General features: G+C 39.0%; 1 protein-coding gene across 2 annotated transcripts; it reads left to right on the top strand.

Moving 5' to 3' along the window:
• Positions 1-247: 247 nt before the first annotated feature.
• LOC147062528 (microphthalmia-associated transcription factor-like) lies at positions 248-27,363 on the top strand. Of its 2 annotated transcripts, none has more exons than XM_085939770.1 (10): positions 248-445; positions 13,375-13,606; positions 22,250-22,465; positions 22,552-22,647; positions 23,193-23,310; positions 23,485-23,577; positions 23,653-23,703; positions 23,784-23,859; positions 24,852-24,999; positions 25,307-27,363. In XM_085939770.1, exons 1-10 carry the CDS (start codon positions 342-344, stop codon positions 25,706-25,708), a joined length of 1,536 nt encoding a protein of 511 aa, XP_085795896.1. In that variant the 5' UTR covers positions 248-341; the 3' UTR covers positions 25,709-27,363. The 2 variants fall into 2 exon arrangements, with proteins under 2 accessions (XP_085795896.1, XP_085795978.1); XM_085939852.1 differs by lacking the exon at positions 248-445 and adding an exon at positions 6,840-6,937.
• Positions 27,364-27,820: the final 457 nt, after the last annotated feature.

Below are 27,820 nucleotides of genomic sequence, written 5' to 3'. Positions count from 1 at the left end.
TAATAAATGTAGACGTTTTGGGCATGTAAGACAAATAAAGTAAAACAAATGAAACTTGGCGGAGTTAACTTTTTGTAATGGCAAAATGTTAGACATGGAAGTGCAACCAATCGGGTGCACGATGACATTGACAGCCGCAGTGCATGATGGTTGTTGTAGTTTATTGGCCCCCAAAAGTGCCGGCAGTGGGTCGGTGGCTCCGCGTTAAGGACTACACAGCTCCGGGTGCCGGACAGATGCAGTTCGCAGTGTGTCAGTGCTTCACAGGGTCGACGTACGGCGCCGCACAAAGCTATTTTTATAAGTTCTCCGCCGCTAAAAGTTGACATCTTCAAGCAAGCATGCAGGCAGAATCGGGAATAGTTCCCGACTACGATGATGGAGAGGACTTGCAAGAAGAGCCCAAAACGTATTACGAGCTGAAGAGTCAGCCCTTAAAAAGCAGGTCAGTAGTTATTTGGCATGCTGAGGTGGTTTTGGTGTTTAGGTGATAATGAAGCCGCAGACCTCTCGTAAAGTGCTGTTCGGGTCGAGTTATGGGCTTTCCGCTGACCCAGTGGGCCGCTCATTGTTGATGGTTTTTTTCTTCTTCTCCTGACCGCACGCTGTTATGCAACATTTGGGTGTTGTCTTGTTAACATCCACTTCAAATATTAGCTCGGGGAGGGCAGACAGGTCAGGGTGCATCGAGATGCTCCTCAGCCTAAATGGCATATGACATATTTTATCTAATCTAATGTAATCTTAATATAATATAATTAATATAACAATATATTCATTCATTTTCCCAAGCGCTTATCCTCATGCAGGGTTCAATAAAAGCAAGGTGACCTAAAACAATTAAATAATAGCCTTATAACCCAAACGGTCTTCATAAGAAATTCAAATTATTTTGGAATGATCACAAAAATTTTGTGCACACAGTTGTGTTTCCTTGATCATATCTGACGTGGATTACGTTTTTTCTAGTTGATATTATTATTATTATTATTGTTATTATTATTATTATCAGTAACATGAACCACATTCCTTAAGCAATGTTTCTATTTATAAATGGACCAATTATGTCTCACAATTGTAGCTAATTACAAAAGCTACTGTTGTGACTTACAACATGAAAAACATTTTCTATGGTGAGTGACTAGAAAGTATTTACCAACTCTTGCACACTGAGGCTCTCGAATCATAAAGTGGTTTAGTATTATATGGCGTGATTGGATTGCACTAAACCAAGCACCTGCTGCAAATAATGAGAATCTGCAAGTAATTGATATCTACCTGAAAAGGGTTGTAATTTCCTATAAATTCCACAAAATCGTTTCAATGCATTTGTCTTGTGTATCAAAACTGTGTGTTTTATTCCCGCATATGACGATGTGAATGTGTGAATGTGTGTGTTTGTGTATGTGTGTACGTGTGTGTGTGTGTGTGTGTGTGTGTGTGTGTGTATGTGTGTGTGACACAAAAGTTTAAATGTATTTTTTTCCTGTTAGAATAGGTGGAAGAGCTATTAAAAAGAAGTGGAAATAGAATATTTGGGGGGAATAACTCATTTATGTTTCATGCAAGATTAAAGTAAAGTCAAATACAAAGTCAATACTGTAACTCAAAACTTTGCTGATTCATGGCCAATCAAAACAGGCAATCCCTCTCTCAAATAGAGCAGAGCAGGCGAGCAGACAACATCCAGGTCGGAAATACGTGACTTGCCAAAGATCTCATACCTCTCCAATCGAGGACCTCAGATGAAAGTGACCCAGGTCAGATTTGAAACCCCTCCCCCCGCAATTGAGCGTTTCAGACTGATTAAAAATCAGATACATCTCGCATATAGGCAAAAAAAAAAAATCTGAATTGAGCTGCAGTGTAAGGGTAGCCTTAATGAAGGACCCTATCAACTAAGGTCCTTAGCCACAAGATGGCACCAAAGCAAAAGATCTGTATTAGACATGGCTTTGTCTTTGATAAAAAAAAAATGGCAAACACTTCAGTTTTCCAGGAAATAACACATTAAACTAGCCTAAGGAAAAATAATTACAGCATAAAGTACATTACCTCTTATTCTAAGTCTTTAAAAACTATAAACTACTTGGATATAGTAAGCAATTGAGAAGTCAAATTTCCATAATACTGTTTGTACCGTATGGCGGCACGGGTGGTGCACTAGTTAGCACGTCCGCTTCGCAGTTCAGAGGGTGCGGGTTTGATTCCACCTCTGGCCCTCCTTGTGTGGAGTTTGAATGTTCTCCCCGTGCCTGTGTGGGTTTTCTGCGAGCACTCCGGTTTCCTCCCATATCCCAAAAACATGCATGGTAAGCCGATTGAGCAATTGCAAATTTCCCGTAGGTATGAGTGCGAGTTCGGATGGTTGTTCGTCTCTGTGTGCCCTGCGATTGGCTGGCAATCGGTTCAGGGTGTCCTCCGCCTACTGCCTGATGATCGCTGGGATAGGCTCCAGCACACCCGCGACCCCTGTGGGGACAAGCGGTACAGAAAATGGATGTGATGTTTAAGTGGAGGTTGGGAGCACTCGGGAGAACATTTGATCCAGCCCACTTTTGCAAGACAAATAAAACCTCAGAAAAACATCAAATTGCCAGAAAGCAAATGTGTGTAGAGTACTTTAAACATTTCAATTTGTTCAATAAATTCAGTCTGAGAAATATTGTAAGTAATATCTCCAAATTAAGTAAAGAGTTTCCAAATAGTGATGTCTATGTTTGTTTGGTTTTTGTCACTCATGTCAGAATAACATGTCTTCCTTCAGTGTGTACCAAAATCTCCGTAGCTGTCATCTAAGTGGGTGCTTACAAAACTTCCCGGCATGGCCATGTAACGTTGGCGATTATGTCGTGGAAGAACAGTGACAGAATGTTTTCTGCTTCCCCTATCCATGACCCCATTGTCACGGCCAGACGCAGTGAGGACAGAACCCCACTGTGTCCACACTGAGATTTTTTTTTTTTACATTCATGCTCGCCTTACACACCTTAACATCACATTTTGCTGCAGATTTGAAGCTATTTTCTCCCCTTTACTTTTGTGTTCTCTTTGCGTGTGGCAAAAAACTAAAATAAAATCCACTTTCAATGAAAAGTCTGCTCAATCAGGGCAATTGTAAGCTCGAACCCCCTATCGGCATTTTTGGGCTAAATTCACCATGGGCGAAATGTCAAAAACACCTTGACCTTGTTTTATTCACATGAAAGTCAGTAGTGTTTGCAAACATGGCGGCATTGACTAGAACTAAAGCACAAGAACACTGCTCAGAGTATGGGGCATTGCCGAACATTTTGTCTAATGTCATTTTATTTGCCTCATGTGAGCCCACTTCCTCCTCGGATCACATGACAACTGACCCAGCATGTGAACAGTCTGATGACTGTCGGTTGGGTTGATACAATAAGTTAGAGTGTTTACCGACAATGTCAGCCCCAAATAAAAAAATAAAAAATATAAATAAATAAATAAATAAATAAACAAAGAAACAAAGAAAAAAAATAAATATATATATATATATTTAATTGAATTGAAAATAGCTCCCAGGTATTCCAGGGATCAGAAAGTAAAGAAAAAAATAAGTCTGAGACTCTGAGTGGATTAAATTGATCCTGATGGCTTTCTTTTATTTACTCTTGACTGACATTTTAAAACAAGCTCAGTGATACACAGGTCATTATTTTGATAGCTTTGCATACAGTTTACACAAATCAGCAAAAAGTGAAGCATAAGAACATGAAAAGTATGCTTTACTTTATGATGAGCTTTGAGTACAAAATGATGCCAAGAACTGTTGTATACTTGACGAAATGGAAAACGCTCCCATAACTGCGACAGCTAGAGAATAGGAGAGAATGGAATAGAACAGTAGTGCATACAATAATCCTTGATTTGTCCCACCATGGAGACATTTGGGTTATAGTTGACAGTAGCTGTATAGAAAATGGAATGGAGGGCTGAATGAACAAACTTTTCATGGACCCTGCCGTTCAATGTCAGATCAAATGCTTTCATGCAAACTCTTTCGTTTTCACAAACACCTTTTGACATTTGACCATTTTGAACAGGAATGACGAATTTCAAATTCAAAGCTTTTTATACTTCAATGTGAGTGGGCGCGACCAAGAAAATCAGACAACACAACGACTAAAACTAATTTATATGTTCAGAGATGCAATTAAGAAGAGATTTTTAATCTTGATTTAATAATTAGCTTCACAACGTTTCTATTTTTCGATAGAACAGATCAATTGTAATTTAATGGATAATAATAAGTAATTTATAAAATAAATAATTGTGCTCGACAAAGCAATCATTTATGGCACCTGACTGTGGGCCGTTGTCTAATACTTTTATTTGCAGTGAGTTGTGGGGAGGGCTTAATAATCAATTGTTATATGCCAAGTTCAACTTTTATTTTGAAATACGACTTGAATAGCCTTGGCATTATTTGCTTTTAGTCATCTTAAGAAAATATTGTTTCTGTAACTTCAGTCAGTAGATTGACACCGTTTTTTTTTTTTCACTTCGAAAATAATCTACAATAATGCAACGCTGCTCATCATCCTCATTTCTGTAAAAAAGGAAGAAGGGCAAATGCAGATAACGTGCAATTTTCTTTGTCCATGCGTTACATCCTCATTCTAACAGTCACGAAACCTCAAGGAGTGACTAATGCGCCTTGAAGCATGTCCGTTCTTGGTTGCTCCTCCAGTAAAAACGTAGAAAGAATTTGCAGGAAGCTGTGCTGTCCAACTCAAACAACTGATGGAAATTATGATGCGCACTCTGGGAACAAAATTCAAAGATTAGGATGTGGCAACTTGGAACAGTGGAAATAGCCAAATAAAGCTTGGCATCTCAGTGGAGCACTGGTCAGCACGTCCACCTCACAATTCAGAGCTTGTGATTTCACTCCTGTGTGGAGTTTGCATGTTCTCCCCGTGCCTGCGTGGGTTTTCTCCAGGTGCTCCGGTTTCCTCCCACATCCCAAAAACATGCATGGTTAAAACAATTGCGCAATTACAAATTGCCTGTAGTCATTGCGCTCCAATGCTGTCTTTGTGAGATGATCAATGTGAAACAAAGCAACATTTGATGTACAATATCTGATAGATAAACAGTGCCCCCTGCTGGAAGAATAACAACAAAACTACTACACATACTAACAGATGCTATGTACTTTTATAAAGCCTGAGTTGAACTGGCGTAGTGATAATAGGCTCCAATCTGTCAACGCATGACACTGATGTAGTTGTTTGTAAATTATATGATGATATTAAACAGAGTGTTGGAGCCGAGTTAATTTCTTATATTGATTGTATTAATATCATTATTTTTTGTGGTCTGGCTTATGAATTATTTGTGTTCTATATGTGAAGCCAGATAGGGCCAGTGCCAGTCAGGTCTCTTCCTTTTTTGCAGCCACCTCCTACTTATAATGAGGGATTTAGGACCGGTGTTTCTTTTCCTTTTGGCTTTGCTCGGGTTTGCAGGAGGAGTAGTGATAGTTTTTTTAACCACTAAAAGCACTACGATCACTAAAATCACTAAAGTTATTACTAGGTTATGTTTTATTGTTGTATGAAAGTCAACCTGGAGATTTATGTTCAATGTAAATAAGTAGCTTTTTTATTTTGGATTGAAGAACTATCTCCGCAAGTGCTTTTTGGTTTTGTGCGTTTAAGACCTCCTCCTTACAAGCTACTCTTTTATTTTTTGTGGTGACAATTTTTGGAATGCAAGAGTGGCCATAATACAGAGTCATATTTAAGTATTTTAATAATGTGAATTATTTAATAGTTATGTCAAATACAAATGCCTTATGTAAGAATATAATGATATTTAGTTGACTATATTTTTACAAAAACGAATAAAACTAATAAAAAATTCTTACTACATTTATGATAAATGGTGTATTCACAAAAAGCTTTGGTAGCTCATTCTCACAACAGCAGCCTCTGATTTCTTCTTAGATAGAAGTTTGGCAGTACAGAGAAAAAACAAGAAATGGGAAATGGGGCAAGTACATTTTAAGCTTGTTATTTAAGTTATTAGGCTTAGCATCATACCTATTAATGTTTGTTTAAAACAGTTAACAACATGATTTTAGTAAATCATTCTGGTGAGTATCAGCTGTGAAGTGCAATGCACTCAAGTAAAAGTTGAAGTGCGGGCCGTATTCTATTCTATTTATAAAATTTCTTGCAGGCCAATTGAAAATGTTTGGACAACTCTGGTCTACGTCAAGGCATGACAGGCGGACCTGATTTTTTTTTTTTTTTTAAGGTGGATTTTTTCAGACTGGTCAATGTAATAGTTTGTGTTCTGTCTCTTTATGCAACCCAATACCAATTGTCCCACAGACTTCAAGCAGTGTTTAATTTGCTTTATGTCCAAGCAAGATGTTTGCGATAACTCCAGGTCTACTTGTCCCAATTTTTAATGGATCTTACTTGGGGTTGTATCAAAATAATATTTTCATATTCCTATTTTCTTCAGTGCCGTTGTTGTAACAAGCAAAACCCGTGCGATATTGTAATAATGTATCAACATTTGTTTAGATTTCAAGGATGACCCCCCTGACAAAATCTCACGCAACAATCTCTCACCAGCAGGGGCTTATATCAGCAAGTGAAACCGAATCTGTATGTGTTTGGAATCCGTGCGTTGGTGGGCAGAGTGTCGGGTGAGCGCTCTTCCTCTCAGCTCGGGTGTGCTCAGACGGGGGCTGGTCCTCCGCCTCGGACTCTGCACGGCCATTGGAGCGTGCAGGCAGAGCCCAGGAGCCTCCCCCTTCTGACACACTTTCAGACGCGCACTAAGCGGCATGACTTTCATTAGACTCCAAGGGCGGGGGGTACACCTTCAGGAGTAAACAAACAAATATGGAGACCGTCGGAGTGCAAGTGTACAGACCCTGCTCATTTGACAGTTTGTGAGTATGGCGGCACAGAGGTTCGGATATTACAGGCATGTGTTCAAGCGAGGCATTTTGGAGTCATGTTGGAATAGACGTCAGTTGATCATGTGATGTCTGTGTTGACCCAGATCTGACCCCACAACCCCAAATCAGCATCAAGTTTTTCATGATGATAAATAATCTCCACACACCCACTTTTAAGTACAAGAAGAGCATTAAGACGTCTTCAAAGTATTTGGACGTTGCTTTTTTGACCAGGCTGTGGTACTATCAATGACCAGTAGGCAGCACCATTCATTGCTTTAGAGACTTTAAGAGTCAAATTTTTCAATGTTGATTTATTTAAAAAATCCACGATTAATTTCATTCATATACAAAATGTATGTTACATCACATCAACATATTAAAAAAATGTAATGTATTATTTTTATTGTATATTCGCTTACTTTATCATTTTAGTACTAAAAGTGGTTGGATTAATAAAGTTCCTCAATTGGCCTTTCTGTGCCTTTAACCAGCTAAACAATATCCACTCACAAAAATGAGATTTCACTTCAACTCAAAATTTTGTTCAGGTAGAATCATTTTGGACTTAATTGTACAAACTTAGAAATTGGAGAATGCCTCCACTCACTGAATTTTAAATTTTGAGTGATTCATAATGAATCCCTTAAACTGTGCATTTCATCCAATCCATTATTTGTCAGATCTCATTTCATCAATGGAACTGATTCAACACATTTCACCTTCGAGATTCACAGATACATTTCATGGCAATGCTTGTAGACTGATAAAGAAGTTTAAAATGCAATGCTGAGCTCAAATTTAGATTTTATATCTCAAAAAAGCCTTTTTGTAACCACTTGATGGCAGCAAAGGCCATCTTTAAACTCACTCCAGTTTGCTGCATGTAGTTCAGTCTTCAAACTTAGTTTGTGAATTGGAAGAGCAACAATTCAAGGTGGTAAAATGTTCAATGGCTACTCTTGTCTTCCCCATGTGGAACCAACAATGAGACGTTTTTTAAGAAAGGAATGTTATTTTTGTTTATTTGTATCTCATGCAAGCCATCAGCTAGTGCTGCACTCTACATTCACTTGGCCACTGGCACTGGTGCATCCATCTTCCTCTTGTGCAACATGTCTAAGGCCGAATAATTTACTCCCTTTTATAATGTAATAATGTGGTGCTAGAAAAAGTTAGATAGACAAATAAATAAATTAATTAATTAATTAATAAATCAATCAATCAATAAATAAATAAAATAGAATATTAGCATTTTTTTTAATATAGTTTTCCACAATTGACTAAGCTAAGCATCAAACGTGGAATCCAGGTTTATGGGTAATGGCGCCTCATGTTAACGAATGAATTGATCATTAATTAGTTTATTAATAATTAATACGATTTGATTATAAAATCAAAACATAAATCACACTAATTGCATGTACTATTTACGTATTTAGTGTACCCTTGCGCAAGTCAGCAGGATTCAAACGGTGCACAGTTCAGCTGCAAGCGTTGTGTTTTCTGAAATGTCTACAACTCGTTCCACAAATTCACCTCCTTTTTTTTTTTGTTATCCATCTCTGATGTGGCCATTTTGCCACTTGATGCCAAATGAAAATGTCATTACAGTTGCCAGGTCTGCTGTGTGATCATGTGACCATTCCTCGAGTGTTTCTTTTCCCTCATCAAACCATTCTCCTTGTGAGGATGCTTTGTTCTCTTCTATCACCAATCTTGTGAGTTGGTGACAAATGCTGTTGAATGCTCTTTTTGTTTGTCTAGCTTTTTTGTTGTGGCAGAGGTGATAAAGTGTATTGAACACACACACTGGAATGTCTACAACTAATTTAGCTTTTCTTTCTCTGAAGTTTACTTAAGCAACCCATGTTAACCACAGACTACAGGTCTGGGCGTTGAGTGCAACTAGCAATGGGCGTTACATCAAAATTTCTTTTTAAAGGTCTACTGATGTTGAATTGTGGTGGCGCGGTGGCTGACTGGTTACAACTGCAAGCTAGATTCAACAAAAAGTGAAATCTTTTGGCAGTGGGAGCGGAACGACTAAAATTCACAATATTTGATCCAGTGACTTGGATTTAAAATTCTGGGATGAAAGAAACACAACCACCCTTGCAGACAATGGAATTATGCATTATGAGCTTTAAAGCAGCTTCTAGGTTTTGGATCTAGAACAAAGAAAAAAAAAAAAGAACTAAGCTAAAAACTAAAAGGCTCATTATGTTTTTTTTTTTTGTTTAGCTGCAGTTCAATTAGATGTTTTTAATTTACTAAACAATTAACCAATACTGTATATTCAATATTTTAATATGTTACTGCCTGTCTTACAATAATGTAATTGTGCTATGGTCTATCCTGGGAAATTTAGAATGTCATTGAAAATGTCAGATTTTGATGAAGAAAATTTAATCAGGTGTGTCTGTAAAGAATTGTAGTGTTTAATATTCATTCATATTCAGTATTTCACTGAGTCGTGAGTGTAGAAAATGTTGGAATTTCATCAGAGTTCTGAAAAAGGTTGCAAACAGTTGCAGAGTTGTTCAGTCTGTGTTGCATGTGCAAAACTGTTGAAGACTATTGAAACTGTTGGCGAATGTCTGGCGTACATCTTTGCGACTGTTTGCCACCTTGAAGGAACCCTGATGAAAAATTAACATTCAGGCCGTGCGCAAACCTGCGCGAATCTCCGCTGCTTGGTGAGATACAGGCTTAAGCAGTAATTAACCGTTGTTGACATTTTGTATCCAAGCCACGGATTTATTTTTAAAAAAAGATGTTTTTCTGACATCACATCCGCTCTTTGCTGATCAGTTCTTTTCGCTGTTCATTTGGTCAGGTGGCTTTTCACAAAACATCTAAAACACTCTCCAAGTTATTATATTCACGAGTCATAAAATGGGATTGTCAAAATACACAATACACAAAGTATTACAATCCACCTAACATCCATTTGTCACACTCCGGTTCTGTCTCATGCAAATATAGAGTATTTCTTTGGGCTATCATGAAACCCAGTGTTGGCAACTTTGCATCTTTGTTGCTATAATTAGTGACTTTTCCGTCCCTTTTAGCAACTATATAAAAAGAGACAAGCAAATAATCGCGAGACTTTTTGTGGTTTTACTGAAGACTTTTGGAGACTCTGAGATTAGGAGATGCTCAGTCTTTTGCTTCCTGTCTCTTGGCCAGTTTACTTTCAGATGTATTTTGGGAGATCAACCAGCAAGTAGTTTAATTTCACACTTCATGGGTGGGCAGGTACTAATTAGATAATTTAAGCGAGAGTAAGAATAAACAACTGAGATAATGTGGTTGCACAAGTGTGCATGTCCTTTTTTTTTTCTTTTAATTATGCTGTCTTCAGAATTATTGGTAACAAATCAAATGTTAAATTGGGGTCAGTATTCACCTGCCACCATTTAAATTAACCCCACATAAAGTTTAGACATTCTAGTAGGCTATTTTGGAGTCAGATCTTAACACAAGCCAACGATCGGCACAGAGTTTTCACAGCATCAGAAAGAGCTCATTGTTATCATTCATGGGAAGGGCCTTCCTGTGTCAAGTTTGCATGTTCTCCCTGTCCCTGGGTTTCCTCCGGGCACTCCGGTTTCCTCCCACATTCCAAAAACCTGCGTGGTAGGCCGATTGAGCACTCCAAATTACCCGGATGTGTGAGTGCAGATAGTTGGCTGGCAACCAGTTCAGGGGTCTACCCTGCCTACCCCCGACAACGACAGCTGGAGTCATTGTTATCGATCTCGTTTTTGTAAAATATTGCCACTTGTTTGCAGCATGAACACACCAGCTATTGACGTCAGTGACGCATCCATGTTGGTAGTCAATTAATGGACCCCAGGCTGTCACCGTCATTGCATGACGGTGCTAAGTAGGAAAACAACACTGCTCTTCATCAAAAGAACAACATAGCCACAGGGAAGCATGGGGGTGGCAGCATCATGCTTTACGTTTGTTTTTCCTTCAGCTGAAGATTATTCAAATCAAAAGAAATGATCAACAGTTCCATTTACTAGCCAGTTTTAGAACAACGACATTGAATAGGAAAATTGAGAATCACAGACTTTCAACTTTTCCCCAACAACAGAGATGACCGTTAAATATTTTTAAGATCATTAAGATTATACATGATATCTATCTATATATATATATATGATATGTGATATGTCTTGTCACCGTGGGATAGTTGGAAACACAATTTCGATCTCTTTGTGTGTCTTGACATGTAAAGACGTTGACAATCAAGCAGACTTTGACTTTTGACTTTTCTCCTGAACGCTGCTCTAATCCCTGTCATAAGAAGATATACACATTTGCACAAAATCACAGCTAAGAAGTTGCTTACTTTTAGGTTCCCTCCACTCAAAAAAAAAAAAAAATAGATTTGTTCAAGTTATAGGTCACATTTAAGTTTTAAAAATATTTTTTAAAGTTTTTTTTTCCATTTAAAAAAAAATAGGCTTTTAATTCCAATATTTGACTCAATAACCAGACGTTATCATTGACCACACAGTTCTCAGCAAGACTGATAAAAGCGAAACCATCCAATTCTGGTCTCAAAAATGGAGTATTTCCCAGTAAACAATTTGTGCTTCATTATTCCCTTTAACGACAAAGTGCTTTGCTCTCTAGTATTTTTTTTCTCTTGTCCAAGCTTCACTGGGTGTGTCTTCAGACAATGAGATTATATTCATTGCTGGGAGAGAAGGAGGGGAATTATCGTACGCTGAGGGCCCAATGCACGGCAGACCGAAGCTGTGTTTGACTCTGCCGGCTAATTAGTCCGATTACTGCACAGCTGGATTGGCCAGACGTTTTGCCGAGTTGTATCAAAAGGATCACTCACTCCATGAAGGCTTCATCCCGACAACTTCTGCTTCAGCAGAGTCCCTCTATTTTAGGAGCGCCCGACTCTGTCTGGGGAGTAACCGTCTCGGTTTGAAGAGAGTGGGAAAACTGAAACAGCCCCCCCCTTGTTCCTCTTTCTGTTATGTGAAACATTTTGAGCGTGCCGCTGAATTTAGCAAAGTTTGGGCATTTCTACTTTTTTATTTGAGTCGTCCCTAACTATAAATATTGATGTTTTTTTTGTTTTTCCTTGATCCATATCATACCTCTCCACGAAGGAAATCGGGTCAGTCGTTCTTGTGTAATCAACAAATGGATTAAGACGAGACCATGAACGGTGCTCTAAAAAGACGGGCGTGTTTGATGTTTATTTTCATCCTCTATTCATAAATATTTCCAAAGCATATTTATATCATGCATGTGTGAATTTTAAAATGTTCACATGAAACCAAAATGAAACCATATACACAACCATATTTAAATGGAAAGAAAAGTCTAAATGGATTTCTCTTAATGAAGATGATGAAAAAGTGGTCATGAGTTAAAATCAAAGTTGTTATATTTATGTATAATCATGTATGTAATTATTATTAGTAACGATTGTAAAGTCTTTTACAATAATACAATTACGGCGTTTCATTTCTTTCAATCAATAGGGTCAGATAATGGTCAAGTTGAGTTCTAAGTTTGTCAACATTTTAGAGGAAACATACTATGGAATTTTGTCAAAATTCAAATGATTCTCAAGGGTTGAAAGAACACGTCAGTGACTTGTTTTCGTCAAAGGATTAAGACTTACGACACGCTCTCCGTTCCGTTTATTCAGCCTCACTGAAATCAACCTGTTTTGAGAGGTGATCATGTTTCTATCATACATCCATATAAACATCGAATTGTACAGCAGAAACTAATTAATTGCTCCACTTATTTAAGGAAAACAATTAAAAGCCACGTTGTCATTGCGACAACAACTGACTCAATGATGGTATTGTGGGGTTTTGTTTTCTGTGATCGCGATTGTCTCCTATGAATCGTCCCACACAATCCACTCGTGATGAAGTTCAACTAAGTCAGTGTCCGCTCCGTCATTTATGGCCGCCACTGCTGCTCAGTCTTTGCAAAGGCTGGCTAGTGTCGCAAGCAAATAGGACAGGAACAGTGAGCCAGACTGATATTTGGTGGGGAGTGGCACTGTGCCGTCAATCCCCTACAGAATTGAAGCGTAAATGAGAGAACAGTCCAATAAGACAAAGTAAATGATCGATTGCGCAATTGGAGAGTGGCCCCACACCGAGCAACTAAATCCCGCAGGCGTGTGTCGAGGGAGACGTGCTGGTGAATCGACACAGCTAATCTCTCACCATCATCTTGCTTGACCTCTCTCTCTCTCTCTCTCTCTCTCTCTCTCTCTCTCTCTCTCTCTCTCTCTCTACCTGACCTCTGTCTGCCCTCTCATTTTCACTTTTAAGTTTCTGCTCTTCATCTCACCTTCTCCACCCGCCCCACGCCCTCTTTTGCTCCATCAGTCACCTAGCATGGTTTTTTTCCCTTCACCGCAGCTCGTCGGAGGAGCGCGGCGCATCCAAGCCTCCTCTCAGCTCCTCGGCCACAACCTCGCGCATCCTGCTGCGTCAACAGCTGATGCGCGAGCAGCTTCAGGAGCAGGAGCGGCGAGAACAACGCAGGCAGCAAGACGCCCAGTACCCACAAACCACAGCTGCACAAACCCCTGCCATCAATGTCAGCGTCCCTGCACCGGCCACTGCACAGGTGCCCATGGAAGTGCTGAAGGTAAGATTCACTCCGATTCTTAATGCTGAAGCAGAAACAGAAGAATACGATGGCAAGTGTGATTATTCGGCTATTTTCATCTCTGGAATCAGCGTGTGTCATTGCTGCAGTCTGAGCAGTGTATTTATAGACTCTATTGACTGTGGTGTGTGGACAGTCGGGCAATCACGGAATTACTCGGAGGGTGTGTGTAAGAAAAAAAAAAAAAAAAAAAAGGGGGTGAGTGAAGTGTGTTAGAATGTGTGTATATGGGGATTATCTTTCCTGAGAGAATTCCTCTTTAATGCATGCTGTGCTTCCAGCCATTTGGATTTAGCCATCTTTAATCCTATTTGCTCAGCTACATTCACATCTTTTCATAGCTTTGATTCCCTGGTAGTGCGAGGGCCGGGAAACTCTTAAGGTTTTGGTACGAGTTGAAGCCGTAGCGTTTGAAGGTGCATTCTTACGTCGCTCTTTGGTAAGTTTTCGTTTTGCCCAATTGTCCGGTAAATATAGCAATAACTACTGGATGTGTGCTTTTTTTCAACATTCTGTTGGGGATAGATGGTTTTATTTTCCAACGTTGAAACTTTGCAGTTTATTTTCTTCACAAATGGTTTTAGAGTAGTTTTTTTCAGTTTTTATTTTCCAAAAATGATTTTAAAAAAGTTATTTCAATTCTAAAACGTATTCTGCAATTTGTGAGGTAGGAAATGCACATTACGAGGTTTGACACGGATTCTGAATTTTGGAGCCGATCACCGATGAGCAAGGTAAAAAATAAATGAACAATAATAATAATAATAATCAATCCGATCACATCAATCTAGTCAATGTACAGTAGTTAAACAACTTGTTCACTTACCAACCTTTCAACCCTAAAGTATTCACAAAGTATTTGGACTGTCCTGGCCCACGAATAGCAAACGTTTGCATATGATTGACATTCATTAAAATACATTAGAGAAAAAAAAGAACAAAACTTAAAAAATTCTCTCGAAATGCTGGTAAACATTCCATACACAAAAAAAAGATCAGCCCCCCCCCCCCCCCCCCGGAAAATTCAAAGATTGGGAAAAATACATCAAAAACATTTTTTGGACTGTACATGCTGAGAAATCTTGGATTATTAAAATATAACAAAAATAACATATCGGCCTATTTGGTATATACATGTATATTTTGTACTTTTTTTCTTTCGTGTTGCATTTTTGAAACTATTTTGTTACCATTGTAATAGCTACTAATTGTAAATGATATAATTGCTACTAATTTCAAATGCCATCTCGATACATTGTATGAGGACTTCATAAAATGAAACTACGTAGCATAGAGGGAAAACCAGTAGAGAACCAAAGATCGATCTCCAAAATATCCAGTTTTAGTGATCATAAAACAACACAAAGTTGTATCGTCTCTCATGGAGTATGTTGCAAAGGGCCCATACTCTGGCAGCTATTGGGTAATCTTTGTTGAACTAAATCCATCCACAGCACATTGAGAGATTTCATGGTTGCTTGCTCAGCCACACTTTCATCACCCTTGGATGTGTGTGGCATGGGCCAGCCATGGCACTCCAATACAGTAGAAGGGCCACAAACACTGGTCCTCTCACGCAGCATCAACCTAATCTGCAGCGCTTTGAGAGCTTTAGGGCGCCCCCTCCTCAAACCCTCACCTTGTGTACAATATGCCGCGTTGGAGTTATTTTTCTGGTTTGGCAAGAGCTTACAGACATTCTTCTCTGACTGAAGTTGTCAAATGAAAAGGCCGTTGCAGCTCGGCGCTGTTGAGCTGGGTTAACCTACTCCCCCTGTCTGTGGTTAGATTAGTAGAGTGCGCGCAAAGATCAGGGGTACCAGGCAGAGCTGCTGGCCCTCAAAAAGTGCAAACATTAAGCTCAGATGAGTTTATCTAAAGACTGATTGGACCCTTAATTAAACAAGTGACCTATGACCTCGCCGGGTATAAGCAAGGGATCGGTTTAGGGATCAAGACAAAGGAGAGCATAGCCTTGCCACACACCGAACACTAATTCAGTGAAGAATGCTCGTAATTAGCCCACGCCGCTTTCATTCCACTGCATATTTAAGAGAGGAAAAAGAATACCTCTTTGAAATGTTTGTAGGATAACTTCCTAAAAGGGTTAAACATGATTCCTAGATTTTTTGATTTTTTTTTTCCTGGGGATTTATGGTACCTCAAAAGTCGTGTACATTTTCTCTTGGATTATACAATCAGTAACTCGTGACCCACGTAGTATGCAAAAATTGCACGTCAACATAGGAAATGGAACTGTACAGAAGTGTAAAGCGACAATAATAATTGAGGAGCCCCGTGGTTTATTTGACCTCCAACCACTAGGGGGCAGTGATTTCATTGTTTACTTAACTGAGCTATATGGGCGCAGGTGGGTTTCCTTGAGTGCACGTCACTGACTGGGAAGCAAACAATTTTTGACAAGCGTGTTTTGTACTTTGTATGTTTTTCATTGTTGATTTAGTTTATGGATAAATGACAAGTTGTGACTTTATTAGTTTATGGATAAATGACAAGTTGTGACTTTAAAAGAAATGAAATGTCGAACATTGTTTTTTGTAGTTATTGCGAACTACAAACAATCAAAATCAATCAAAATGATTTGCGTCAATTACTCCCCAAATAAGCGTGACTAATCTTTTTTCATAATCGAACAACCCTACAGCAACTAGTGACGCAGTTAGGCTACGTCATGGCTAGCCATATTGCTTTTTGCGGTACATCAAAGAAAACTAGCATGGTGTTATCAAACCTTACAGCAGTATTTAAACAGCTTCCCCGAGAGCTCAAACAATAACAAATGCCATTGTGTTTTCAGTCCATAATCATTATGACTATTATGTTGTGCTTTTGTTCATTTCCAAAGTAGGCAAATTACTGATATTGGACTTTTGAAGAAAGAAAAGATCAGTGCTGACATATAACTAACATTTTTCAAAGAGTTTTTTTACCGCGTGATTAGTGTGTTTGTTCATCATGTTGAAGGTCAAGATCCAGAAGATAAACTGTGCTTGAAACAGAAAGATTGTTTGCTCAAATTTTTTTGTACAACCCGTATTAGCTATTAGCAACTATAGCACAGGTGTCCAACCGAGAAGCCAGATACCCGCCAGATCATTTTATGTAGCCTACGATACACATTTTTGTTACCAACCAAATATGTCTTAATATTTGGCATCTGATTTCAAATCTAGTTATCCATGAATTGGTGGCGTTAATTTCATGAAGTGATTGTCATAACAACCCTCTGAAGGAAACTACAATGTGGCCAGTGACAGACAGGAGTTTGTCACCAACATTGTTTCACATAATGACCCAGAATAATTGACAGCCTTGCTTCTATTTGCTGAAACAGCAGTGACTTTGCCTAATATTAGCATCAGAGCGAGATAGCAGTTGCCACGGTGTGAGTTCGTTGCCATCCTGGGAATCAAAGACAGAGCTGTCAACAATGGCGTTGAGCGTGAGACTCTCACATTTCTCTCCAGTCACGCTCACACAAAAAGAAGTCCCACCACTGGCCCAAAAAAGTTTTGGCATTATTAAAAACCTCGTTTTGGCGCTCTGATTAGATGTTGCTACTGTCAATTGCGAGGTTAATATATTGCCAATTGATTGCGTGCCAAAACTTACTTCCCTTGTGCACCCCCCAACCTCCAGATACAAATGGGTGAATTTTGCTGCTTAACTCTTTTATTCACCAACGCAATATTAACCAGAATGCCATGTTTAGACTCGTGGGCGCAGACACAATATATTATTGTCAAGAAAATATTTGGGTTGACTTCCACGTTAAGGTTTTATTTCCCCAGAGAATTACCTTTTCCATGCACTGAAGGAAATTGAAAATCTTACGATGGTTTGTCTCCTAAAGATCACAATTTTTGGAGTGAGTCCCACAGGGCGTCCAAGCATTTTTAGCATCTCACAAAGTGTTCCATTCTTTTGCTAATAGTTCCCTCTTGTTAAATATTCTTCAGCAACACCACAAAATGCCCAAAAGCATACAAGAGAAAAAAAAGATTTCCCTTCGGAAGTAGTACAACAACATGCCTTGTCCACGTCTTTGGCTCTAAATATCTTGTGTTGCTGATGCCTGCAGGGACTGCTTAAGGCTTCAGAATTATCTGGAAAAACAACAAGCCGTTTTGTTTGCTGTGGCCGCATATGCAGTCAGTTAGTGGTGTGTGATTCACAGAATACACAAAACGACATTTAAACCTGCTGCTTCTTCGAGTTTTAACATACTTTCATAGCGCTCAAGGCACGTGACATTTGTAAATTCTTTACAGCGGCTATACGAATTCAAAGTTACCTCAAAATAGCCTTTGCTCCTTCTTGAATGTTGACATTTAATTATTATTTTCTTGCGTCATTTCAACAGTATATGTATTGACAACATTCCATTCTCTGTCTGTCCCCACCAGGGGCTCAAATAAATTCTGTGTACTGAGATAGTTTACAGTCCTCAATGATCAATGATAAAAACCTCGAGGATGAACATAATCTTAGAAACCCTAACTTCTGATATTTCCACGTTAGCGTCAAAAGGGCAAAATGTTCTCCATCTTATGTGATGAAGACTATTTGCTCAGTGTGGCAGTACAGCTAAGGGATATTGACTTAAGTGAAATGCTAAGGGAAACAAAGTATTACAAAACACTTATTACACAGTTTATTTCATTTGCTAATCTATGACTAATCTGGAAATCAACAAACTGACAACACCCGTTTGTAATTCTGTGGTGAGAATGATGTAAATATTTTTGAAAATAAATGAAAGAAACTCTTGTTCATTTGTTCTGGACCTGCAGCTAAGCATGTAGTCAACATCCACTGTTTGTATTTATAAAAAAAAAAAAAAAAATCTTCTCCAAGGTTAGGATTGATTGAATCCATGTAAATGTGGTTCAATTTTCAAATAATAGATTAATGACTAGAAAGTGATGCCATTTACACTGTGTCTGAAGTACTTGACAGTTGATATATCTCCTTGAAACCACAGAATGTACTGTTCAGCATCAACTATTTTTAATGATATAAAATGTTCCTCTTTTATGTGGACCGTAGACATAAAAACAACGAAAGGAAAGATTGTTGTGAAAATGATATGTGAGTAGCACTTGGCAAGTGCTTTGATTGGCACTGTGTAATTCCAATTATGAGATTGGTGAATGCATATTTCAAAATGTGGAGTTTGATGAATTGTTACCTCGAACAAGGTTAAGAACCTCCGCTGTACTGTCCATCCATCCATCCATCCATCCATCCATCCATCCATCCATCCATCCATCCATCCATCCATCCATCCATCCATCCATCCATCCATCCATCCATCCATCCATCCATCCATCCATCCATCCATCCATCCATAAAACCAACATAAGCATAACCAACAAACAGATTTTCCCACACATATATTAAGAACTAAAGCTCTCTCAAGGAACTTTATAAATTGAGCAGTCAGCACATCAAGAACCACACTGCTCATACTTTTACACCATAGCCGACTACCCAAATTTTAATCTATTAACCGCATTACAATTTTTTTTTTTTTTTTAAGTATTTAATGAGGCTTTGTTATTCCTGCACTCTTGTTGACTTTTCTCTGTGGTCTAATTCCTGGCACATTGATAACTGATTTGTTGAGTTTGAACCAGAACGTAAAGCAAACAACATGCTGAGAGTTTCAAGGCAACATTACTTGGCCCGCTGGATGGAAATTTGTTGGCTTTTTTATGTTTTGTTTTGTGTTTTTTAAACTGCCTAATAGAAGCGTGACAAAGAGCATGGTTGGATGGAAATTATTTAACAAAGACTTATCACTGAAGCACATCGAGCCCACGGCATCACTTTAATGCAAAACACGTTGCAGTGCGCATGGACATCAGAGCGTCAGCAGTTCTTGCTAGTTTCTGGATTGTGGGAGATTAAAATGCAATCGGACAGAAAAGGGAAGTCATGTGTAGCTTCCTCACATCGATCCCAAGCGTTTTGTTCTTCTTTAATTTGACACTATCATTGATTATTACTGATGTAACCAGTGAAATGAATGAAGTCCTTATCAGTCGCTAGATATCAAAATTCCATCTTGTTTAATTCACTGGCTAGTACATCCCATTCTTTGCCTCAGGGTTATTGAAGTTCCTCTGATGAGCTGTAAATATCTCAAGCTCTTTCAGTGTTGTCCTTTTTACAACCCTATAATGGCAATTTGCTGCCCAAGGTGAGACCTACCTGCAGGACGTGTTTTAATGCACCTCACATGGCCACCGGGACAATGATATTGTATCCCAGCATGAACAGCAGAGTGTTTGTGCTCTTGTGACATTTGTAGGAACACAAGACTTGATTGTCTCACAGGTGGAAGGAAAAATACGAATAATACAGTATTTTTTTTTTCCCCCCCCCATCATCTTTCTGAGGTAACTGTCACAGAACTCTTGACTTTACAAAATATCAAATTCATTTCTCTTGGCTCTGTCTGTTGGCTGAAAAGCGGCAGATGAATCAAAGACTCATAGCAAGTATAGCAAGTGTTGCTGACTTTTTCTGAGTCGGAAACAGGGGACTTGAAGATATGGAGGACAAAGTTGTAAGAGGCTTCATTATGTACGCTGTGCTGACATGGCCTCATTTGCAGAGGATCCACAGGGTTAAACAACTGGATGGGGCCAAGTTAAAGCCCGAGGCAGGTTGGAGCCGAAGAGGTGGACCTTGCAAAACAAAGGCACTTACTGTTAGTGCAGCATCCTCGCATCAAGTGATACGCCATAAAGGCATAACTTCAGTTTTTACATGAAACAACCCAAATTTGAAAAGGCTCATTGTGTCTGCCGGCAATCTCTAACACGCATAACTAATGACGTTTTTTTTTTTTTCCTTGCCATTTAAAGACAAGCCGGCGTTGGCTTCCGTCGTAGTCTTGAGAAAAGAAGCAGTAATCTATCACAGTTTAAATCTTAGTTGAAGCAAGAGTCTGCTTTTTAGACTGGACGTTTTTAATCAGTGCGCATAATGCTTGAGATGCTTGGATATCACCCTTATGAGGTATGTTTCTTTATATTTTTCTTGACAGTATGACTTTGCATTCAACAATTTTGACATGGGTTTGACTTTGATGAGCTCAATGCAACAAGCTGCTCCAACTTAAATGTATTTACAAGATATACCCTCCCCCCCATGTTTGCCTCATCATAATATTTTTTGTAATTATTTTATTTTTTTTGCAGCATAAGGTTGATTAAAAATACCATTCTACACTGGCTTGTCAAAATGAGAATGGGATTACAGACTTTAGTGGTTTATGCCTCTTTTGTTGTGTTCATTAGCATTTGTGGTAACATTAGTGTCCTAATATGTGTGCAGTGCTTCTAGTACAAACTTTGCGTCACATTAAACTGATCAGAAACACAGTTATGTGCATGCTGTACAGTACTTGACTTCTTTAACTTTTGTCCTTGAATTCATCACATTCATTTCTCTCAGGTTGAAATGACAAATGGGATATTTTGCACAGGCTACTAAGAAAATTATGAATGACTAAAATCACAATATTAGTAACTGGGTCCTCGGTGGGGACTTAACCACTATCATCTCGCATTTGTAAAAAGAAGTAATGCTACACAAAAACGCAAGATAACAGTATGCTACTGTGCCACGAATATCATCTGGAAAACTTTAATAACATGACAAAGTTATGACAAACAAATCGGAGGATGGAAAAGTACAGCTCGCTATTCTGACCGTGCGAGAACAAATATGAAATCGGATTGCTAATACAGTTTAAGTAACATTGACCAGCACGACTGATTTTCAAGATCCTTGGTGGATAACATTGATGTGGCAGAACGTAAAGGCTAAAATTTTATTGGGCCAAAAAAAAAGCTTGAATATCCACATACTGGAAGAGGTGCAGCCAAGAGATAGGCCACAGTTGGGAATAAATGAATACAATTTGAAGAAACAAATATTAGGATTTAGGTTGTAACTGTAGGTCACTGCGTTTGCGAGTGTATAGGAAATGGTCTTGCAGGTCCCGATGTCCCACAACTGATCAATATGCTATAAAGGTTTGTGTCATCTTATGTAAGTGAACTACAACCAAACAAACAGAATGTATCCTTGCTAATATCGCAGCTATCGACACTAACCAATCAAACCGTGGCCATTAAAACCAATCCTTACAGGTCAACTAATGCATCCTGACCTCTGTCACAGTGAAATTACACTGAATAAGTTTACACGTGATGTCCTAAAAAAAAAAAAAAAGCAACTGTGCCTAAAGGTTCTGTCAAGAAAGGACTGCCTGTACTTAAACAAAAACTAGTGCTCTGGTTTTTATGTTACTTGTCAACAGTCAAATTATCAAATCATCCTAATCACATTGAAAAATAATCACAGGCTAATTATAGTTGTCAGACATGTTTTGTGTTTGTATTAGACTGGAACATGTTCACTTTTGACTGTGCAATTTTAAAACGAGGTATTTCTTAGCTCCCAGCTATGTTAAAAAAAAAAAAAAAAACATTGAAACAGTGAGTGTGTAGAATTTGTTTTTTCTACTGTACTGTATTTCAGTTGAGTTTGGCGATGTTTTCAATGTTCTTTGGGCCACAACAGGTGCAGACTCATTTGGAGAACCCGACCAAGTACCACATCCAGCGCTCCCAGCAGCAGCAGGTCAAGCAGTACCTGGGAAAGCTTGGCTCACAGGTACTGAGCTTGCCCTGTCCCAACCAGTCCTCTGACCACGGGGGCATGCCGCCAGGCCCGGGCAACAGCGCCCCCAACAGCCCTATGGCCTTACTGACCCTGAACTCGAACTGCGAGAAAGAGGTTACCTACCGCACTTGTTCTGGTTCATTGCAAACCAACGCCTATTTTTTATGAGCTTTCACTTGAATGACATCCTTTTACTTTAGATGGATGATGTCATCGATGACATTATCAGTCTGGAGTCCAGTTACAGCGATGATATCCTCGGCCTGATGGACCCAGGACTTCAAATGGCCAACACGGTACATCCTTAAAGGGGAAGTCACCCCAAACATTTTCTTTCCAATAACATGTTGTATGTGTCCCCATTAGTCTAAACACGGCATTCTGATTAATATTGCATCTGTGGAATATGATTAAGCGGCAAAATCACTTGTTTTGATCCATCTTATGGAGGTGGCCATTTTACTACTTGCTGTCGACTAAAAATGACATCACAGTTGCCTGGTCACAACCAATCACGGCTCAGCTCCAGAAAATTGGTGGCAACTGTGATGTCATTTTAAGTCGACAGTAAGTGGCAAAATGGCCGCCGGCTGAAACGGATACAAGCATGTGGATTTTGCCTATTCAATTCATATTTCACAAACAAAACAAGAATCATGAAACAACACTGTGTTTCGATTAGTTGGACTGCACAGAACAGATGATTACATCGAAAGAAAATTTGGGTGTTGACTTTCCCTGTGATGAGACTATCACCACATTTGGGGATTTCATCTGAAACCAATCACCATCTTTCTCATCATCTGTACAAGCAACCCCCTAAACGCTTTGTGTTCCACAGATCCCAGTGCCCACCGCCATCATGGACATGTATGGAAATCAGGGCATGTCCCAGCAAGGATTGCCCATCAGCAACTCTTGCCCTGCCAATCTGCCCAACATCAAAAGGGAATACTCGAGTAAGTGCTTCGAGAAAATTATGCATTGTTTCATCTTCTCTGCATGGAAAACATCAATGCTAAGTTCTACTCCTTTGCGCATCCAATAATATATCATAGACTCGTTTCTAATGATTCTTTCTGTTTATGTCTCTCGTGTACGTCACGGCGCTGAAAACAACATCTGCCATGCAGCGTCACAATCTCCGGCCGTAATGCACATGTTGGATAAGTCCGGATCATGTGGAAAATTTGACAATTATCAGAGGCCTGAAGGCTTTCCTGTTGGTATGTGTGACATTTGACTTGAAAATGTCGGCGCTATCTCGGTTAGACGTGCACTGATGTGTTTCCCATCGGCAGAAGTAAGAGCTCTAGCAAAGGAGAGACAGAAGAAGGACAACCACAACTTGAGTGAGTGTTGCATTCATCTGCAAATGTTCTCAGCTATCACTTGAATGTTCTGTTCAATAGCATCTACTTTTGTTCTGCAGTTGAGAGAAGACGACGGTTCAACATTAATGATCGTATCAAGGAACTGGGAACTTTAATTCCAAAGTCAAATGACCCGTAAGTTACTCCTTTTATCCATTTTGGTCACAAAATTCTTTGTGCTGTCAAATGATGGGATGGTTATAAAGATAATATAATAATGCTTGGTTTGATTTATTATGATGACATAAAAGTGTCCATATTGATATTAGAAGGGCTTCTGCCAAATTTTATTTGTCAGTAAAGACAAGATATATATTTTTTTCAATTTTGATGACAATTACACTCCACCCAGGACATTTAATGTGATTTATTTAATCATTTTTTTAATGTAATTTTAATTTGATTTTTTATGTAATTTTCAATTAAATTTTTTGTCAATTTAAAACTTTGGCTTTTACTGTAGTCATTTTTGCAATCGTAAATGGATTTAACTTGTTACGTATTTTCTCATTGATTTTTTTTTCCCCATGAATTCAGAAATTTGACTGCAAATATTTGACTTTCACTGTCGTTTTTGCAATCGTAAATGAAGTTGTTAAAATATTGTGTCCACCCTTATCATCATCCTTTTTCTACAAGTTTCAAAGAAGCTTTCACTTTTGCAAAAAAAAAAAAAAATTAAAATAGCCTTTTGTTTTTAGTTTTTTCAAACTGACCCAAAACGTTCTTTTTTTCCACAAGGCTGGACTGTTTTTTGTTTTTTTTCGTCAGCACATAAAATGAAAACCAGAATGTTAGATTAATACGTGACTAGCTGAGGTAGCAACAGTGGCAAATGAATGTCCGGGGCAAATAAAAGAGGGCGTTGCCTGGAACCACAGAATGTCTCCTTTTAGACATTGAGCCTGTAATACTCTACGTCACAGCTGTTACAAAACGGCAAAATTCTCGAACATGGAAGCCTGAGGGGGCTCCTCCTGACTCCTCAGCGTCAAACACGTGCGGGTTAAGGTGGCCTTAATTCATGACGTGCCACATTAGCAATACGGTCTCAGTAGCATTAGCTGTGTCTGATATTTAAAAGTCTAACCAACATGGCTAACTTAAGACTGCTGCACATTTCTCAGAGACATGCGCTGGAACAAAGGCACCATCCTCAAGGCTTCCGTGGACTACATCAGGAAACTGCAGAGGGAGCAACAAAGGGCCAAAGAGCTGGAGAACTGTCAGAGGAAGCTAGAAAATGCCAATCGCCATCTTATGCTGAGGATACAGGTAGGGGAAGACGTCATCTTGATCCTTTTTAATTCCAATGAGTTTCATATTACAATTGGGTAGCCTCTATAAAGTGAGGCTTGGTGTTGTGGTTCTGTGACATGCATCAAGCTGATTTCTCTTAAACATATTTACAGAAAGAAAGACTTGCACAAAACTAAGTTTCACACTGATTTCAGTAAATTTGGAGATCATCTGAGTGAGAACTATGTTGTGGATTGAAAGATTTCTCACTTTCCTCGTGGTGACAAGTCATCTTTGGTGCAAGGCCTAGTCCATGCTGAACCAATGTATTTTCCCACTTTAGGAGTTAGAGATGCAGGCTCGAGCTCACGGCCTGGCCATCACGTCCTCGGCGCTGTGCTCCGCCGACCTCACGGGCCGGAGGATCAAGCAGGAGCCCGCCCTGGAGGACTGTCACCAGGAGCTGTACACACTGCACCCCCACACACATCACCAGCATCACCCGGCCTGTACCCCCGAGGCCCCCGGCACCCTAGAGCGAAACGAGGGTCACAGCGATTTTTCCGACGGGCAGTACGGCATTCACGGCAGGCCGGCCTCCAAACTCAACGACATCCTCATGGAAGACAACGTATCGCCCGTGCAAGGCGGGGACCCTTTGCTCTCTTCCGTCTCCCCGGATGCCTCCAAGGACAGCAGTCGCAGGAGCAGCGTGAGCATGGATGAAAATGAGCAGGGCTGTTAGCGCCCCCTTCTGGAAGAGCCCCTCCGTAAGGCTACACTCTGGGCTGCTGGTGTTTTGTTTGGTTTTTTTTGTCTGTCTGCGTTTACATGTTTTTCAGTCTTTGGCTTTCTTTCTTTTTTTATGATATTTGTGTCTTTGAAAGCCCTCAACCTTGATTTCAAGGATTGATTTTTAAAGTTGGTTTGCTTTAATCAAAACTTTGATGACAATGAGTTGAGAGTTTTATATGTAAAATAGACCTATTTATCTTAGGGTACATGCTAAATTATGTCTATTTGTGGTGATTCCAAAGAATCTGAGGAAATTCTAATTGAAGGTAACATATAGTATATGTTGTGGTGAGGAATAGCAATAATAGAAGAAATCTATTTATTACTGTAGTGCTTTACACTCCTCGTGTCTTAGAACTTGAACATGCCTTAATATGACGTCAGAATCGCTATGCACATGCTATGCACATGCTATGGTTGTTAGCCTTCATCCAATGAAAACTTTGACGATTTAATCAGATGTAGATTGAAGCCAATTCATGTATCTAAATGATTTGTTCCTACAACCACCCTCCGACATAATTTATGGTTAGCGTAATTGAATTTTTTTTTCCCTCTGTCTGAATATTTTCAGGAAAAAATTGAAAAGCACAACAAATTTAACCAACAAGTTGAAGTCAGCTGGCTTGATTAAATATTAGCATGACTTGAATGACAAAATTTACAAAAAAAAACATTTTTTTTTTTTTAAACCAAATCATTGGTATTTTTAATTACTATTGTGACAGTATGTAAAAATTACTTATGTTATTTACTAATGTTATACAAAAATGTAAATATCAAATTGATAAGATCAGTTTTAGTCAGTGCTTCTGATCAGCCCACAATTATGCTTAATTTAGCTGAAATTACAGGTGATAAGTAAAAAACATGAGTAAATAGTAATCATATTATCCCGAACGACGAGATGTTAAGAGCAGCTTTTAAGGGTATTATTTTGATTTGCATCCCTCACTGACCAAATGGCTGAAATACTTTCACCCGTCAAGTCATCGGAGTGCACAGTTCTACAACAAGCATGCATCAAAAAAAATTATGTGAGCGTTTATTTTGTGAAGGACTACAAGGCGACTGCATATGGATTCTGAATGAAGCGCATGGAGAAAAAAAAAAAATCAAAACACTGGAATGACCTCTTTAAATCAAATTGTTTTTTATTGTCTGTATCTGTGCATTGAGTCATATGATTGTTGTTTGGTTTTCCTACTTTTAAACAATATTGTGTAAGACTGATGATTTTTTTTTTGCCACGTATGAACATTGTGTATTTGTTTTCCAGCAATTGTAGCACATTACGCAAGCGCGGTTTTGTCATCTACCCTGTTACAATTCAGTCTCCAGCTAGGCCACGGTTGACTTTGTGCCTGTCCGTTCACATAGTTACAATGTGATGATGTCATCTTTATAAATGATGTAAGTGCCTTGTGTAGAAGGACCTGCAGATACTGGCACTACCGTTTGGGTTTTAGATGTTTACTGGTGTTTAGGGAGAATGTCAAACTGCTTTACAAACTTTTTGCAGTTAAAAAAAGAAAAAAGAAAAAAATCCAACAGCTTGTCAGATGACAAGTATTTTATGATAAAATAAATAAAGCATTGACCATAGATGGAATGATTAATAATGGAATTAATTGGTAGAAGAATGTTTTAGGACAGCGGTCCCCAACCTTTTTTGCGCCGCAAACCGGTTACGTCAGACATAATTTTCACGGACCGGCTTTTATATAAATAAATAAATAATCAATTTATAATAAATATATCAATACGATGAAGTAAAATGATACGACTAGCATAAAAACAAATACAAAGCGCATAAAAATAAAAGTCACCATGAAGTATTTGCTCCGTAGTGTCACAGTTTGTGACCTTGTTTTAATGTCGTTTTGGTTCGTGTGTCTGTGTGCTCGCCCCTCCCCTCCTGTGCTCTGATCAGTGTAATTGCCGTCAACTGCCTCTCGTTAACTGTCTCGTATTTAAGTCCTGTCTGCGCGTCACTCCCTTTCGGATTGTTCTAGTCTCTTGTCTCGTCTGTTGTCTTCATGTCTTTTTGGTTGCGGTTGTT

This window comes from Syngnathus leptorhynchus, chromosome 1 (assembly GCF_054491065.1).
Source record: "Syngnathus leptorhynchus isolate UIUO chromosome 1, UIUO_Slep, whole genome shotgun sequence".
Classification (NCBI taxonomy): domain Eukaryota; kingdom Metazoa; phylum Chordata; class Actinopteri; order Syngnathiformes; family Syngnathidae; genus Syngnathus; species Syngnathus leptorhynchus.
Note: the sequence above shows the minus strand (reverse complement) of the source record. Positions and strands in the feature narration are given on the sequence as shown.

Bases quoted from the DNA above. Each gene is read 5' to 3' on its own strand.
- LOC147062528 (XM_085939770.1), top strand. From the start codon at position 342: ATGCAGGCAGAATCGGGAATAGTTCCCGACTACGATGATGGAGAGGAC. The intron at 446-13,374 runs GTCAGTAGTTAT...CCTTCACCGCAG, and splicing joins AGTCAGCCCTTAAAAAGCAG to CTCGTCGGAGGAGCGCGGCG. The intron at 23,311-23,484 runs GTAAGTGCTTCG...TCTGCCATGCAG, and splicing joins CATCAAAAGGGAATACTCGA to CGTCACAATCTCCGGCCGTA.